This window comes from Drosophila virilis, chromosome 3 (assembly GCF_030788295.1).
Source record: "Drosophila virilis strain 15010-1051.87 chromosome 3, Dvir_AGI_RSII-ME, whole genome shotgun sequence".
Lineage (NCBI taxonomy): Eukaryota > Metazoa > Arthropoda > Insecta > Diptera > Drosophilidae > Drosophila > Drosophila virilis.
The window spans coordinates 17,466,191-17,484,924 of NC_091545.1; the positions used below are offsets into that span (position 1 = coordinate 17,466,191).

At 40.1% G+C, this 18,734-nt stretch overlaps 3 protein-coding genes across 3 annotated transcripts; 2 read left to right on the plus strand and 1 right to left on the minus strand.

Annotated features, from left to right (window-relative positions):
* Positions 1-16: 16 nt before the first annotated feature.
* Positions 17-2,026, plus strand: LOC6623214 (UDP-glucosyltransferase 2). Its single transcript, XM_002047733.4, has 5 exons — positions 17-136; positions 211-738; positions 798-1,237; positions 1,310-1,422; positions 1,485-2,026. Exons 1-5 carry the CDS (start codon positions 18-20, stop codon positions 1,863-1,865), a joined length of 1,581 nt encoding a protein of 526 aa, XP_002047769.1. The 5' UTR covers position 17; the 3' UTR covers positions 1,866-2,026.
* LOC6623427 (uncharacterized) lies at positions 1,310-14,637 on the minus strand. Its single transcript, XM_002047734.4, has 4 exons — positions 14,181-14,637; positions 4,118-4,274; positions 3,812-3,933; positions 1,310-3,748 (listed from the first exon to the last, which is right to left on the minus strand). The coding sequence occupies exons 1-4, from the start codon at positions 14,202-14,204 to the stop codon at positions 2,696-2,698; spliced, it is 1,356 nt and encodes a 451-aa protein (XP_002047770.2). The 5' UTR covers positions 14,205-14,637; the 3' UTR covers positions 1,310-2,695.
* Positions 13,731-14,322, plus strand: Dpy-30L2 (Dpy-30-like 2). The gene has a single exon (XM_002047735.4). It carries the CDS (start codon positions 13,731-13,733, stop codon positions 14,004-14,006), a length of 276 nt encoding a protein of 91 aa, XP_002047771.1. The 3' UTR covers positions 14,007-14,322.
* Positions 14,638-18,734: the final 4,097 nt, after the last annotated feature.

The window sequence follows — 18,734 nt, forward strand, 5'->3', positions numbered from 1 at the left end:
AGTCAGTAGTCGACGTGATGTGCAACGTGCAGTATCTTGGCATTAGTATTTTAATTGCGACGCAGCTGCTCGGCTGGGCAATGAGTGCGAATATATTAGCACTGATGGGCATGACCTCGCACAGTCATCATATTTGGTGAGAACATGAAATTGGCATATAATCCTCATTGCAGCAAGCTAACAAGTGGCATCTCCCTCGTATGTTTATAGGAATAGTGTGCTGCTATATGAACTGGCAGAACGGGGTCATAATATGACCATACTATCCGTGAACTTGCCACGGCCCGAGGATAAGGTGCCAGCCAACGTAAGCTATATCTATCTGGAACGCGCCTATGATTTCTATAAAGAGAGTGGCGATAAAGTTGATATAAACTCGTTTATTGGTATTGGCGACTATGAGACCATAACGCAAACTTACGATTTTGGTGTGAAAACGGCGAAATATATAGCCGCCTCTCAGGGGCTGCTGCAACTGCTGGACTATCCGGATGAATTTCAGTTTGATCTGATTATCAATGACTACACGCTGGGTCCATATTTGCTTGGGTTTGCACACAAGTTTCGCTATCCTCCTATAATTGGCATTACGGCCTTTCACAATGCGCCCATAACACTCGATTTCATGTCCAATCACTATTTTCCCGCACTGACACCCTATTTCTCGACTCTGTATAGTCAGAAAATGAGCTTTTTGGAGCGTTTGGATAACACGCTCATATTTGCCGCCGATACAATGTGGGTATTAAATGCATTTCTGATATAAATTATTTATTGAATTTAGCTTCCATGATTAGCTATCGCCGACTGTATTACTATCCCCAGCTGGATGAGATAATGCGACCCTTTTTTGGACCAGAAATGCCGTCCTTGTCGAAGCTGGCGAAGCTGACGAAGATTTCACTGGTCAACTCACATCCAGCCACGGATTATGTGGAAGCTTTACCGCCGAATGTTGTAGAGGTAGGTGGTCTGCAAGGCAGACAGGGCAAGCCCTTGCCCGCCGAGTTGGATCAATTTATGAGACGTGGAAAACGTGGGGCCATATTCTTTTCGCTGGGCACCAATATGCATCCAGAAAACGTGGATAGGACGCTTAAGCTGGAAATTGTGGAGGCTTTTAGACAGCTGCCTGACTATCATTTCATTTGGAAATTCGACGAGCAGTACTTGAAGGATGTTCAAATGCCGGACAACGTTTTGGTTAAGGATTTTCTACCACAACGGGATATTTTGTGTAAGTCTTAATTATGATATAATGTGATTAATGTGATCAATGTAATTATTAATGTTTCTTGTCCTTTCCCAGCTCATAAATCTTTGACTTTGTTTATCTCACACTGCGGTGGATTGAGCACACAAGAGGCTACATGGCATGGTGTACCCATCGTCGGAATTCCCTTATTCCTGGATCAATATCGCGTAAGCGTATGCCCCAAATTGTTTGCTTTTTCAGTCGTTTAATCAATGGCCTTCCGTTATAGAATCTCATTCAAACCATTAATGCTGGTGCTGCTGTTCAGGTTAACTATTTGAATATGACTACGGAACAGTTGGTGTCCGCCGTACGAGAGGTCGCCGAGAACAAGCGTTACTCACAGGCTATGAAATTGCGATCCCAACGCCTGCGAGATAATCCGGTGCCCCCTCTGGAGCTGGCCGTGTGGTGGGTGGAGTATTTGCTACGCCAGCCCGATCCCGTTCACTTGCACTCGGCAGCTAGGGAATTGAATTATTTCCAAACGCATTCCCTGGATGTGCTCGCAGTTCTAGTTATGATTCCTTTGCTGCTTCTGTACTTCCTGCAGCGCATGTGCACTGGCAAGCGAAGATCGATGCGAAGGAAACATCAAAAACGCGATTGAGCGAATATACTTAAATTACCATAATACAATATTTTATTTACTTTTGTAAAGCTAAATATTATACAATAGATTGTTATTGCTATAACTTCTTGGCAACGGGTGCTCATTTTTTTATAAGAAATCGAATCGCAACACGAAATAAAATATATATATATACTTTGCTTTTGTGATTTGCATAATGAACAACTATTGGCAAAGAAATTACTCACTGATTTTAATTCTAGGTGTGCTTGTTCGTGTGTGTGTGTGTGTGTGTGTGTGTGTGTGTGTGTATGTATGTGAGTGTGTGGGTGGCTTTTAGTGTGTGTTTGTTAAGTGTTTATTTACGTGTTGTTAATATGGCAAGATTAATAAATGAAACTATTTTCACTTTGCAACAGCTGCGGGCACTGCACAACCGTGAAAGTCCCTAATGAAACTTTAGTCTAACTAATTCTAGGCGCAAATTGCACAATGGATTATTTATAAATTAAGTTATAAATATATATAAGTATTAAATTAATTAACACAGATATTCGTTTTGTTTGTTTTGTCGTGTGTTTGTGAAAATGTTTAAAGCGTGGTTATGTACAGATTAATAAGTGATGCCTTTCCATTAAGGGTATTCACTGCTTAACGCTTTTGAAAATTTCCCATTTTAAAAAGTACTTTCAGTGAGTGAACACCCCTCACATGGCGCTAGTCACTTCTTTCTAAAGTTGAGGCTGTTCGGTTAGTTTTGGTGCTTTGTGAAGGAAGTGGGGCAGTTTGTGTATTGGTATTGATTAATTGTAGCACCGCTAGCGCTACGACAAGGACACTTTGCAATCGTTTAATCGTTCCTATCACGTTCACTCGTTCACCAACTGCGCTGGACCGGGATCATCGTAGGGCGCTCCATTCGCACCTACATACTGATTGTTATTGCGATGCACAAAGCCACGTCCTGGCGATGCATTGTAGTAGACGACGCGGCGTATGCGGAAGGGATCTACGTAGCCAAAGCTACCCGCTCGTTTGTCATCCACCTGGGCTTCCTCATGATACTGCTTGGGTAACACATAGCGAAAACCGTTGCGCGTCACGCTTACACCATCATAGTCTGAGGCATCCAGATTGTTGTTATGCAGCGGACGCAGACGCCGGCGGTACGCCCGATCTGGCAATGGTGGCAGCAAAGAAGCATCCAAAGCATTCACATCCAGCGGTAAGTTGGGCGCATAGTAACCATATCCATTGCTGGCGGGCGTGGCTGTGGGCGCATAGTGATAGCTGGTATCGGAAACGGAGGGCGGCGCAGCGAATGGAGCGGGCGTGGAGTAACCAAAGGGAGCCTGAGCTGCAATGGGCGCAGGTGTCGTGGGTACTATGCCGATGGCCGTTGGGCGCGGTCGTAGACGTCTGCGCTGGGTGCTCAAAGGCGGCAGCATGGATAAGGCGGGCGCAGACATCAGCACGGGCGGACGAGGCGTCGTTGAGCCAATCACAGAGGCGAAACGACCCGGCGCAAAACCATGATCTGCTTCCTCATCGTATACATTAATTGCATTGATGTCATCAATGGCCTCCGCATTCGGCTGAATGTGCACCTTGCCGCTTAGCAGCTGGTCACGTGCTCGGGGCAACTCGTCCGGATAGTGATCAAATCCCAGTTGCGTTTGTGGCTGTATCTTGGCGGCCTGTTCGGGTGGCAAATAGTTGAGCTTACCTACGCCTGAGCCCAGATTTGCAGTGGCCAAATTTGGTGGCTCATAAAGTGGCGGCGGGGGCGTGGTCGTTGAAGTAGTGCTGCTATAGCCATATCCATGTTTTCTATAGCCACCGGCTACACTATTGCCACCCACATTACCGTCAACCAGAATGCCAGACTGAGCCGGCGCCGATTTCGTGGATTTTATGGCCTCCTGTAAACGGACGGGGACTAAGAGCTGTAGGGGTTCGGAAATTGTAAGGCATTTTATAGTTACCTCAATGCCCCTGCCTTGGCCCACAAATATAGTCTTTGATTTGAGAATACGATATCCCTCCTTATCGGCTATGTAATCCTTCTGTCGCAAAAAGCCAGCAGCGTCGATCCAGGCCTCTGTGCCTAAGTAAAAGAACAATACAGAATGTGAATATTTGTTAAAACCAGATGGACCCAAAATAAATATAATGAATTATGGCGGAAGTCCAGACAAATGAGTTGGAGTTTCCCTTGCATCAATTGTGAAAATATTCATTTAACTAACCAACAACTAGTCTATAATAATTTTGCCTTATTATGGACTTACCAATGACTGTGCCGTCCTGCAGACGTTTCTCCTTGCGGAATTGTCCATTGTCGGTCTGAAAGCGGAAGTACCTCTCGGGTCCCTCATCCGTTTGAATATGGTACTGACTTTGACTCGCATCACCCCACGAGGCGGCTGCCAACGCTACCAATGCCAGCTGCAAAGAAAATTGTCGACAAGAGGTCAGTAACTTGCCACTTGCTACTTGCTACTTGCTACTTGCTACTTGCTACTTGCCACTTGCCACTTGTATTTTGACTAATGGCATATGGCAATAGCCGCATATCCGCTGATAGCGGCAGCTAGAAATGCATCTGGATTTGGCCAAACGTGTCTATTTGGGGGCCGGCCACAACAACTATTAGACGAAATGCCAAGAGGTAGCAATTTGGCCAAAACGAGTAGTCATCGTTGCACTTCAGTTTCAGAGTCAAGGTGACATGAAGAGATGCAACCGCAACTGTTGCACAACGCACAACACGTTGGGAACGGAAATGTGGTATGTGAAAGTGTATTTGCAGAACCGGTTAGAGCGCACGTTGCGTATACACTACGTGGCGCATAGGTGTTAATGCCAATTCAGGGACAAGGTTGTCATTCTCTTGCCATTTGGCTCGATTGCCGCATTAAGATTCTTTTGCCAATTATTCTAATGCCGCCACCCGCACGTAATCACATTACCGCTTCAATTATTTTACTGTGCAGTCATAAACTACTCGCAACCGCCACTTGGTGAGGGGGCAGCGACCGGGCGCGTCGCCTCGTCAGCTCTGTAGGCGTCGAGTACTGCGAATTGTGGTTTGTGCGCTTCAATTAAGCTAATGTTGCTGTAGCTGACATTTTTATTATAATTTTGTGTTTACAAATCGGGTATTCGCATTCGCCTGTCGTTTTATTTATTGTGCTTTAATTAATTATTGTATGTATATTTTAAGGTGTCACCTTATGACAGACTTCGCTTTTCTGCTTGTGGGTTGTAAATATAAATAATAAGTCTTAAAATAAATTGAGTTCAAATTATTTGTGGTGTTCATTTTTTAATTTACTGAACACGACGTTCAGCTCTTCAGCTCTGCAAAGTGCTCACATTATTAAGCTTATTCTATAGCATTATTTACCTAACTTTAACTTAGCATTTTGATAAATTAAATTTCTGACTGACTGCTAACAAAGTCATCTCAAGCCTTAAAAATACATATGCAACCATCAATCATGCAAATCAGCCAGAAATGGATTACATCATGCATGTTCCACTCAAAAAAGGTATACATATAAAATAAATACACACATGCCCAAAATACTTTGCCACTTTCTAGAGGGGAACAGTAAGTCACCTTCCCATTCAATTACAATCAATTTAAATATTTGGGCATAAACGTCACAGACAATCAACAGCAAATTGCACAGGCAGAAAATTTATTTCATTTGCTAACGCAATGTAATAAATTGTGCAAAAATTATTATGGCCATTTCCGTTATGGGGCAAACAACTGCAGACGGACAGCAGTGGCAGTGGCAGCAACGAGAGTAAAAGTGCCAGCAGCAACAACAACAACAACAACAACGCTAACAACAACGATCACTTCAGCTTTGAGAGCAAAGATCTGGAAGAAATTTTACTCCAAATTGGCGTCGCAGTTACTCAACCGGTTGGCGTTGGTGTTGGCTCTAGCCGCAGCCTGGCAGCATGTGTTTATGTTGCGACTGTTGTTGTTGATGCTGATGTTGCCGGCTGTTTGCCGCATGTTGCTGGCGTCGGTTACGTGAGAATCACAAGAGTCAAGCGACTCCTTTTGGGTGCGAGCGCGCCTTTAAAACCAAAACCAAAACAAAAAAAAAAAATCAAAAGTGGAAAATCACGTTTTTCTTGGCGCGCAATTTAAGCGGTGCTTTTTGTTTACGTTATTGTTATTGCTGCTGGACGAAATGGTAACAAAGCCCGTCAACTGTTGCGCAACATTTTTGGCGTAATTTACGCAGCGCAAGCATCAACTTTAACCAACAAAAGATATTCGCCCAATTGGCTGCCTGACCCCAAAAATTCTACAAATGTTCAAGCTGCAGCTTGTGAGAGCCTAAGCAACCAAATACCTGAGCAACTATCTCTTTGTCTGTGGGTGCCCTCGAGGGCACCTTGCCTTGCTCCAAGCTGACCTTCACTATTTGAGTTTTTAATTAAAAATCACTTCAATTATATTTATGCGAGCGCTCTAAATTTATTAAATTAAAGCAAAACAAAAAAGAAAAAAAATAAATACAGTAAAAATTATGATAAATGATCTATGAGAATGTGTAGCGCAGCTTGCGATTTTGTGAATAGCAGACATTCTACCAGCAAACTTTTTCAAATTGATTAAAACAAGGCGCTAATGAAGCACACCCATAGCGATGACGACGAGCCTTTCACATTATGTTAGGCTGCGTGCTGGCCTTTTCCTATATAAGTATGTTCATAGAAAATACATACATGTGTCGACAAACCCACGCGGTCTACTCGGATAGACTGATAAACATATGTATAATCATGTTAATTACAATTTTTAGCTGCTTCCGTCTTTAAATATGCCAAAACATTGAAATCAAAGCTAAGCAAATGGGTAAGTGTAGCGCAAGCAAAACGAAAGACTTAAGACACAAACTTGTTACATGGCATGCAAAGCTGTTGCTGTTGCTATTGTTTTTTTTTTTTTTTGTTTGTGGTTTTTGTGGGTTTGTAGGCGTATGGGAATCAGTTGGTTACTAGTTTGTTAGTCATAGACCACAATGATTAGATTAACCATATGTTTATCCAAAATATATGTTATACTATATGTTGACAACAACATGTCGCTGACATTCGAGCAAGGCAATGAAGCAAATAATAATTTCTAATTGCTCAAATTCCACAAAAACAATGTCCCCCCCAACAGCATTACGAACATGAAATTCTATATTAATATGCGGCGATTAAAGAAACATTTCATTAGACACAATCAATTCCGAGAATGTGCGCCAAACCAACAATAACTGAACGACTGATCGAGTGTCTCTGGTTGCCTATTGAATTACACATTTCGGTGAGAGACACCCACACCAGGCACAGCAGAGGGTCTCTTATGTGAGCTTATGAACTACTGACAGACCGCCGTCAAATTTCGAGCATAGCCCAAATTGCTGTGGGAGCAGCAACAGAAACGAAATACAAAAAAAAACACTGTTGCTGCTATAAAATTGTATTAAATTTCGTTAGTTGATTGACTTTTCGTAACTGCAAAAAAAAAATTGATTGCCTTATTTGGTCAACGTTTTTGGTGCTGCCATTTCCTGTTTCTTGAGGCACAAACAACTCTGCTTAGCTATACAATTTGCTAGAATTTCAATTGAAAATATGATTTGCCAAATTAAATAATAATAAAATAACTATACACAATGTGTGTTGGTGTTTGATCTGTTGGAACATGTTTTGAAAACTAGCACCGCAAACCACGCGCGTTTGAGCCAATGTCCGCCTGGCTTGTTAGTTCAATTCAAACGTGGCCCGCAGCGCAGTTGCCGCTGCATTGGACAACCCCTTTTGGGTAACCCAGTTAACGATATTTGCATTTGGCAGCTGTTGCTACTCGGCTACACAATTGCTAATTTCTATAAATAAAATCACATCCGACGCACTCAACTGCAGCATTCAAATAACTTGTTTGAATGCTGGAGTAAACATGCAAATACTCTTTTAAAGCTTGACATAGAATTTAAATAACATATAATATATATGCCAGTTTTTTTATAATTTCCCATTGGCTTGAAATAACTAGTAAAGTTTTTCAGGAGGAATTAATTTGAGATTTATTTTGAAATGAACAAAATGTTAAAATATTTCTTTTAGTGAATCACATAAAATTTTATCTTGTATAACAACATAAGCAATCACTCTCTTTCTCTCTTGTAAGGGCAAACAAATTTCGTCATGCCAAATGTAACTATTTTCTTACAGAGTAGTTTTTGCTGTTTTTGTTTGATACTGCGCGACTGCCATAGATCATTTAACAAATTGCGAACAAAACTGCATTCAGACAGTTTGACTTGCATTTGTCGCTGTCGCTGGCGGCATTGCATCACTTTTAGCCATTTTTGTGAAACATGCCAAATGCGTAATACTTTTGGCATGCATGAGGTGTGAAATGGCGCTTACGTGTATTACTCTGTAAATATTATGAGTGAAATGTGATTGTTCCACTCCGAATGAGCAGGCTTCCTCCCACAATGCAGCTTTGACGTGCGTGTCGGTTATGCATACAAAAACACATCTGGCAGATATATAGAATAGAATTCGAGAGCTTTGTAATTATGCAATTGGCATGCAAATGCCCGGGCAGGCTGTTAAACAATTGTACATGCATCATAAATAATAAGCCATAAACATTATTATGACTTTAATGCGTTTTCGTCACGGCGACAAGGTCAGCCACGCCGCTCACAAGAATCAATTGGGCAGCTCACGTAGGCTGTTAAGTTTTTCACGCGCTTCCGAAACATTTCACTTTTTTTGAATTTTTTAATGACATTGGCTTTATGATTATGAATATTGTCGTGTAGCTGTAGCGGGTTATTAAATTAGATTGCATAACGCAGCTAGAATTGTAGGTGGCGCGCCCAAAATTTGTCGAGGCGTGAAATGTTTTGTAATCTTTGGGTGCCCACCATGAAGTCTGTTGTTTGCTGCTAAAACTGCGAATTGCATGAAGGCCGTTTGTAATTAGGCAGCCAGCTATGAAGTCAACTCTTAACTAATGCCCAAAAGGCATATAAATTTGCACAGCGCTCAGTGCTGACTCATCAGAAATGCTCATAAACAATTTGGAGGACAGGAAAATTTGACTTTGACTGATGGATCATAAGCAATGGAAAGCCAAGTAGTCAATAAATTGCCATAAATCACAAACAGCACCGGTCAAATGTGTAGCAAAAGCTGTCAAAAGTGACACTTGCACGCCCCAATGCGTTGCCCGCATTGGCTTGCCAAGTTCGTGCCCTAAGTCTTTTGTTATGTGTGCCGATTCTTCAGCGTTTCAACGCTTCAACGCACCAACGCTTTGTCGCCTTGGCGCTTTGCTGCCAGTTGGAAAATTTGAATTTTGCAAAGTTTCCGCATTTTGGCGCTGCACTTGGCTGCTCCAATTTGTCACAGTTCCAAGTGGGTTACAGTCCAAGTCCAGCATTTTGTGGCCAAAGAAACCCAAACGCGCTCGTGACATTCGGCCCCACAAGAGAGTGAAAGTTGCACGAGGAGAAACAACAACAACAACGACAGCAACAACAACAATATTGAATTAAATTCAGCTCAGCTTCGACATGGCCCAATGCAACTTGGCATAGCTACAATTGTTGTTGCTTTTTGTGTTTGTTGTTTTTTGGCCATGTTCAATGTGCGATCGTGTTTTAATTTCGTGTTGTATAAAGCTTTTTTCATTGTCAGCAGCGTGCGGGCATGCAACTTGCATTGTTTGGCCAAGTTGGATTCTTCTTTCGGTGCCTGGCTAAAATGCTAAAACGTATTTCATAATTGCTGTGGGTTACTTAGTGGCGTCAATGTACATCTGAAGCTATGCAATGGTGTTTCATTTTTTTTTTTCGTTTTACCTATTTAGGTTTTTGCTTTTGCCCACCAAAAGCCAAATTAATCAAAGTAATTGGCCAGCTCGGCCGGGGGTGGGGGCGTGGGCGTGGGCCGCTTTGCCGCTTGGTGTATGAGCTGCGTGTAAATGAACTTCATATGCATGCACGTATGAGTATCTCACAGATAACGCGATGTGGGAAAAGCATTTTGGCAGCGCTTACAAGCTCCGCTCAGCTTTTGCTATTGCTATTGCTATTGCTGTTGCTGTGGGCTGGGCGCCGAGCCGTGAACTGTGTCAGCAATGTTGCATTTTATGCAAAATGCTGCCGCGACAAATTCCAAAGCCTTTGATTAAAACGGCAAACTATTTGCTAGCCAAATGCAATGTGTGATAATGGAGGTATTTTTTTTTTTATTTCTTTTTTTTACTTTCCAAAGGGCCAACGACAGCGTGACTTTGGCATAGTTTTAATGGCTGCTCACTTTGATCATTCCCATTGTGTTTGAGACTCATTTGTGAGTGCGTGGGCTGCACCTTGGATATAACTTCTTGATAAACAAACCCAACAAAGCCCGGCAAACTGGCGACACTGTGGCACTGTGTGGGCACAGGGACACAGCATCGGTATAGTGCCACATTATCATAGCGCGTGGTTGTCTTGTTTGCACTCTAACAACTTCCAGTTGGGGCTGTCAGTTGTTCTAGCTGAAATATTTGAGACAGAAGTGTGACAAGGCGTGTGTCGCAGACAGCATAGTAATGAAAAATTATGCCCAAAGAAAATATGAAAATATGAAACAAGGTACAAAGTACATCCACAGCTGTTGTGCTTTGTTTACAAAGTGAAAAATATTTTACTGATGTATTGCCACCTCCACTATGCGACCCTCTGACAGTATGAATGCATTTTATTTTTTTAAGATTTGAAGCTGTATAAATTAAGTACTTTAGTTTATAAGTGCCTCAAACAGACCTATTGCTATTAACTTTAGCGGAGGAAACTGTCTGAGGCATGAACAAATCACATTTCCTAAGGTCGTCGTTTGACAGTCGCTGCTTTTAAGTTACAGTCATAATCATTAAGTCATAATCAAGGAAGGCTCCCAACACTATAAATAGAGCATTACATTGTCTAGCCCGATTGTAAAGCTGACATTTACTTAAAGCATGTAACACCTACTTAGGTGCTAAATAAGAGCAGAGAATTGTGTTCACTTAAGCTGGGAAAAATACCCCGTCGAAAATAGATGCTTGCTTATATATACCTTATATTTTTAGCATAAATTATGAATATTTGACAGCGCGCTGCATCGTAACAAACACCTTTTAATTATTCAAGTTGTCCTTTGAAATCGGTAGCATTTTCTTCACACTTTTGACGATCTCAGCCATATTAGGTAGCAAAAAAATAAATAAACATCATTAAAGTGCGCCACAAATCACCTAAAAATGTCGACTCCATGCGCGTCATCTTCCCACATTACTCAGAAGGCCCGCAGTTCATGCATTCGAACGTGGCCATAAACATTTAAACAGCAGCTGTGGCTAATTTGTTTCGAAGCACCATTAAAATTTTGCAAATTGGCCACAAATATTGTGCAGCTAATTGAGTTAAGTGAGAAATTCCATTTATAGCTCAGGCGTGTGAACCAACTAATTAGAATTCAAATTTTGGGCGGCATTCCTCGGTATTTCTTTTAGCCAGTTCACAATAAACGCACTTTGGGCATTTAGGTCAGTTAATAAAATGAAATTGCAGCATCATTGTTACAAAAAAAAAAAAAAAAAAATTAAAAATGTTGCTGTTATTTCTCGTGGGCTTTTTGGCTATTCATGAAATGCGATTTAATCAAAGTTCATTAGGGGCGTGCACAAAATGTATGGGCAAATAATTTATGCGTAAAATGCAAAACAAAATGGCAAAAAAAAAACATGTTCATTGATTTGCCCGCGAGCTGCTTTGGCGGCATGTTACATTTGAAATGATATTTAATAATATGTAATTGTGAAATGCAGAAATGAGAAATGAGCAAATTCAATCTGGTCTGGGCATCTACAAGTCCAGTTTTGGGAGAGCTTACATAATTGCTAGACCGAAACAGCAAACGTTTTTTTTTTTTTTTCAATTTATGGCTGTCACTCAAGCTGATTGCTTGTCTGCTTGTGCCGGCTGCTATCTCTCTCAAGGTCAGGTAAGTAATCCACAGTAAAAACAAATGCTACAGTTGTTAATTAATTCAGTTGCGCTAATTTTGCTGCCCTATTTCATATATACATACGCACACATATAAATATGTATTTTTTTTTGCTTTGCTTTGGCTTTTACAGCTGCTCATTTGCATTTTTAGTGCTTGTCTTGGACCTGTCTTGGACTTGTCTCGGACTTGTCTTGAACGCGTTACCAATTTACGCAATTGCTGCTGCAATTTATTTGATTTGTTGCCTTTCAAGGGAAAGGTCTGCCCTGCCCACGTGCTGCCTGCCCACCACAGCTAAGACTTCGCACGCTATAAAATATCTTTAAATATATACAATACATCCATCTAAAAGCTACAAAATCAACATCGCGTACTCATCATCATCATCATCATTATCAACATTGAATCTTCGTTGTCTTGGCGTTTTTTTCCTTTTTTTTTTATTTGAAGACGATGCCAGTGACCTCTGCCTTGTTTTTCATATTGTTATTTCATTTTTCCTCACTCAATCTTTCTTTCTGTGCTGTGCATCTAACACGTTTACACAGTTTCGAGATCAATATCGGGGGATGCCCGAAGCCGCTGCTGCCTCATCATAAACGAAACATAAAACGAAAAAAAAAAAAACACAAAAACAAAAAGCGAACAACCGAAAAATCTAATGCACGATTTTTGTTGAAATTTTCATGTTTTTCAGATTGATTGTTGCCCCTGCCTACACACGCCTATTTGCCCGCTAACTGTTAAGAAATAACGTTTGGCCTATTCACTGAATTCTTTTCATATTCAAATTTAACTAGCCAACTCTAATATGGGTCAAAAGCTACAGGTTTGTCTATAGCGAAAAAAAAATTGTGTTTATCGTTTGTTTGGTTTTTTTTTTCCTAAACTTTTGCATATTTGTTGTATGAGTAGTACGTATGTCCATAAATTATTCAAAAGTTTTGTATTAGCGTTAAGCACAACAAAAACAGGTGGCATTTTCGCATCAAGTGAGAAAATATATTGGCACATATTCTATGCTAAGCACGGCTCTAAAACGTATTTTACAATGTTGAGTTGTCATTAAATTAACAAGATTTAACACTTGTTTCCACGTTAAGGCAGCTTAGAATTGCTTTGCAACAAGTTTGTTGCTTAAGTCTTTCGTTTGACAGCTTACGAAAATTTGTTTAATTCCCAATTGGCAAATAAAATTTGGCCTCAATTTTGTTAAATGCACAATTAGTGAGAAATAATAACAGGAATATGCATAGTCGTCAAAGTTTAGCCAATTGAAAAAAAGTCTCAAGTTGTTGCTAGTCGCAATTTCCTAGCTAACAATAAATCAACGTAAGTGCAACATTGCTCTTAAATCTTGCAACCGATTGCTGTTTGAAACAAAAGGCTTTGATAGATTTAGTGCTGTTGCTTAAATAGAAAATTAAATTGTGGGAACCATTTAAGTGTGTCATAAAATTAGCATTTTAAGTGCCTAAAACTAAAGCTACATGCTTAAATTTGCAACAATTTTTTTTGCTTCTTGGCCAGTGTTTCGGGAATCAAAGCAGGCAACGAAATTTTATAGAGTTTTATCAGAAAAGTAGGCCTTGCAGCTTATTTTTTGTACCCATTCTGAAACAATAGGCATTCGTGTTAAAATATTTAAAGCAGATACATCTGCAGCGGGAATTTATACAGAAAAAAAAATACACCAAAATTGATCAGATATAAAAATTACATACATATATTTTAGGTAAGAGCAAGCATAATTTTACGTCTCTCGTTTTACATATTTAACAAGTATACAAATAGTTAAATAAAAAAACAGAAAGTAGAGAAATAATGTCGGACGACTTTGCTCCCATAAAGTCCTCATTGAAGGATCCTTCTGTCTTGCCTCTCGAGATGCCAACTACGCTGCCCATTTGCAGGAAACCACGTCCGGATCTCAATTCGCTGACAGTGCGCCAGTATCTGGATCAGACGGTTGCGCCCATTTTGCTGCACGGCCTACAGGCGCTGGCACGTGAGAGGCCCACAGATCCCGTTAGCTATTTGGCAACATATTTGTTAAAGAACAAAAATCGATGCGAAGAGATCAATGCCGATGCAATGTAACTCGTTTTGTTGCTTACTTTTACACACGCACACACAATGTATTTTAAGTTTTGTTTACTGACAAACGCTGATATTCGCTGGTTTTGATTGGACCGATTTCAACGTACACATTTTAGAGCTGTCTGCCCACTTGTCTAACAAACAAAACAACCCAACAACAACGTTAACACTCACCAAATGTATGCTCTGCAGCCACATGATTTATTCGATGTTCCTTGTTACAGCTTACGACCGACGCACAACAATTAAAAATACACTTAGTTTACACAAATAAATATTAATTTGTCGCTGTATTTTACACGGTTGCTGCACCAAACGATTTGTTTTTGTTTAGTTTTAAACAAAAGATAACGGTGCGTATACACGATTTTTAGCAGAGGCTTCTCTTGGTGCTGCTGCAACTGCCAGCAACATCACGCCAGAGCGCGTTGAAGTCGAACGAAAAATTGCGCCTAAAGATGCGCCGTTAATAGTCGAATTTCTGCCTTTTCGAATTTAATTGGTTCCGCCGACGCCTGCACTTCCGATGCTCGTCAAACGATAATATATATTTATATATATATATATATATGGGTTGGTTGGCCCGATCTCTCAATGGCGCTTGCAGCGTCTCGCACGTCCGTTTACTCAGCTGGCTCGACTGCCACTAAAATCGCAGCGCGTTTAGTTGACGGTTTAAAAAACTTCAAATTCAAAACGCCAAACGTTTCGGCGCACTTCGTTTCACAGTTCGGTTCGTATCGGCTCGCCGGCGAATGCCACAAAGCGTAGCGGCTGACTACTGGGGCCGCCCAGCTAACTGGTGGTGGCACAGGGAAGGGGAGGAGAGTCTAGGGCATGACGCTGTAAAACTGTGTGTTGTCATGGCTGTTAGAAGTAATCTACTTTATGAGCACTCTTGGACACTTTCAGACCGTAATCCGATTTCAGTTTCGGTACGCATTCTGACCACCCGCAACAGTCACGCGCCAAATGGATTTATTTTCAATATAATTTATATAGATTCTATTCAAAATATAGATTCCATTCACTGATATAATTATAAGTTAATTGCTGCATATGCTGGCGTGTTCTATTACAAAGTTCAATATTTAGATTGCATGCTTTATGGAATTTTATTGATTGATGCCACAAATTCAAGTGCAATAATCGAGACCTCGTTTGCTTTTAAATTTAGAAAGGGTTTATCTTGGGCTCAAGTTGCCTTGATATTTAAACTTTTGAAGTCATTTTGCTCTCATTTGAGCTTACATTTTTGACAGGAGACGGTAAAGTTGAATGTATGGCAAATCTCTTGATTGACGGGCAAGCCTTAATTAAAAAACCTAAGAAATAAATCGTGCACAGATCGGAATTTACTCAAAATATGTTCCAATTTATAAATCAATATAGTCATATAAAAATATAGTTTCCAAAACAACGAGAGCAAGAGCATCGAGTATGAAAAGAGTGGAAGATATATGGCTCAGAGATGAGAAGCGCATAGTAGAGCAATATTTAATACTAAATTTATTGCATATTGCAAAAGGAAAGTAAACTTTGGCCGGCAATCTGCTTCAGTATTTGTAAACATGAGCCATTTTAGTTGGAACCCACGTTTGCACCCACCGGATTTTGGTGAATCGATGAATCACATTTTACATAGAACTTAACTCTCAATTTTTCAGCAAACGAGATGAGTGTACCGAAAACCTAGAAGTGCGTCTTCAATAAATTACTACGTTATTTCTTAAATGTGAAGTAAAATAGAATTTTAAACAAAACAAAACTCTTCTACAATTGCATTCCATAAATTTTCCTCTGCGCCTCTCAGGCAGCAGCTTTATATAGATGATTATGATTAAATTGCATTATTTGATGCAAACATGATACAAACATTAAAATAAATTGATTAAAACAAGAGAAAAACAAACGCAATTTTTAATTTTACAAATCAATAAACAACTCACATTTGAGACAGCAGCATTAATTCGCTATAAAAATAGATAAAATTATGATATAAATAAACCATTAAGGAATATGGCGCCCACATGTGTCATAAAACTACATATATCTGTGTTATGTGTATGCCCACAATCAGGCATTGCCTTGTGGCTTGATTTAATTAAAAAATCAAAAGCGTTGTAATTATTTGTCTGCAGAAAAAGATCTCTCGGCTCAAATAACAACTTGAGCTCTTAAGCTCCAAAGTGGAGTTTGCAAATTGAGCATAGTTGAATTTGGCGCCAGTGCGTTTATTGTTGTTGGAATTGTTATTGCTGTTGCTGTTGTTATTGTTGTTATTGCTGGCTCTGGAGTGCGTGGGTGACTGACAGTCGAAGCCGCTGTCGCTGTCGCTGTCTAATGGAGCGACGCATTTCAAGGCTGTCGATCGGTTCAACTTGTTGCCGCCGGCTGGCGCTTGAGTCGCCACCAATTTCTTATATGATACCGACTACGAATCGACTCGTGGCTAACTGCGCCTATAATGCTTGCAATGTTGTGGGCGCTGCTAAAAGTGACGTCACATATTGCCTTTGCCATGATATCATTTTCCTCCGCACTAAATCACACGGAAAAAACCTAAACATTTCATAAATCTAAGGCTATGCGCTGCTCACAGTCCGAAATATATTTGCAATTCGCTTCAATAAACAAACAAAGTCTATCCTATTAGCATGCAGCTCGCAGACGCGCGTACCTCAGTGCGTATGAGCAACAACCAAAATAAAAGGCAACGCGGAACAAATTCGAGTAGTTGGTTTATTTATGCGTTACAAGCGAAACATAATTTAAATATCTAACATGACGCATACGACATGCTATCCAAAAGTGTCACTCAGCTGGTAACGCCCCCAAACCCCCGCCGTCCATGACATTGCTGTGCGTTTGACAATTGAAATAAACTTGATCGAAACGCGATTAGCAAAATTAATACAAAGCAACAACAATAGAAACAACTGACCAACTATGAAGTATTATAAATGTTAATCGTATTTGCGCATTGTATAATCCATGTGCGTGCACTTATGGCGCACACTGTACACAAACGCACAGTGGACATAAAACGTTTACGTTTCCATTTGAACGATGATGGATAGGGAGGAGAAGTTGGGGTACGGAGAAGACCTACAGACGCTTTGATTTCTGCATATCGATTCGGCAAATTTGTCAATTTGTAATCTATTTTGTTAAACTTTCCACTTGCTGATACCCTAAAAGATGCCAAGAGGTTATACCTAAACTCAACATGGAGTCGCTGCAAAAGCAAGCTGAAATCTAGACAGAATTAAAAAATGGAAGCAATCGCGACTCTTTCTAATAAGATTGAGATAAAATGTGTTCACAGAACGTTGGGTTTTCAATCTATACTAGTTATTAATGTGTTTCAGATTGGATCTTAGCCATTTGCAGTGAAAAAAGTTAAGTAAGATGAACGTTTAGTGCAGATTGCTTTATAGCAGATTGTATAAAAAATATACATTTTATAGGGTATTAAGCTACAGCATTGTTTTAGAAGAAAGTATGGTTGACATATGGTTTTTCAATATTATTCCTGCAAAGTCACGAACTGTTCACGCGATCTGACTTTGACAGTTTTGTTGTATTTTTTTTTGTATTTTTATGTAAGCTGCGTTGTAATGCATAAGATAATAATAGTGTTATGTCAACTGAAAGGTGCAGGTGGCAAATCGATCGAAACTGTTTCAAATCGCAGTGGATTATTATGACCTCATGCAGATAATCCAAAAAACAAACTGGGTTGTGAAAGTTGTGCCCCACATAAAATAGAGCCAAAATCTCTCGCACCCACGCATGAACAGAACCAACTTATAACGAGCATTAAAAAATCGCCAACGCTTCAGAATTTGATGCAAAACTACTTTTGGCTAACAGACCAACAGTTAGTAGAAATAGGCAAAAATAATAAATAAATAAATTAATCATGGAGAAAAAAGAAAAAACAGCATGACCTACGCTAATAGAAAAGGTAAAAGAACAAAAAAAAAATAGTTTAGAAAATTCAGACTAATTTTAGCAGTTGCGACATCAGCGAAGCATCGCAACAACAAAAGTTCGCTGAACTGCACAAAGGCGGCAGCACAAGATATAATATGTAATAACAAAAAAAAAGAGTTAGAAAAGCAACAACAACAACAACAATAACAATAAAAAGAAGACAAAGCCAAACTTCATTAGTTGGTTCTCGCATCATCAGCTAACTTGGGCAAAAAGAAAGCAGCTGATGATTTTGGCCACAAAAAATGCACACAAATCAACGTTCGAATTGTTGTTGAACCAAAGCAAAAGATCTACAAAGAATATGCTGAAAAAAGCAGCAGAAGAAGCGTAGCCAAATTCCAAGCTAAAAATTCGAACTATCGAAAACAAATTGATATTTTATAGACAGTGACAACAATTAATTATATTTTAATATGCCTGCAACCGACAGCCCCAGCAGAGATAAAACCCCAGACTCTGGACTTCGTCTTGAGTCTGGCTCAGACACCTCAGTGCCGCTGAGCATGGCCGACAGCTTATTAGTTTATAGTGTCAACAAGGCGGCTTAAAGACCATGGAAGAGGCGGCGAGAGGACAGCGACGAAGAAAGGTCGTCGCAGCTGCCGAAAGTCATCGAACTTTCTCCATGTTCCCTTTGTTTCGGCTAATTTCTATATTATGTTACAGGTGTTGTCAGCCACACAATAATTAATTATGATTTGGCAGACGACTGAACCGAACCAACAA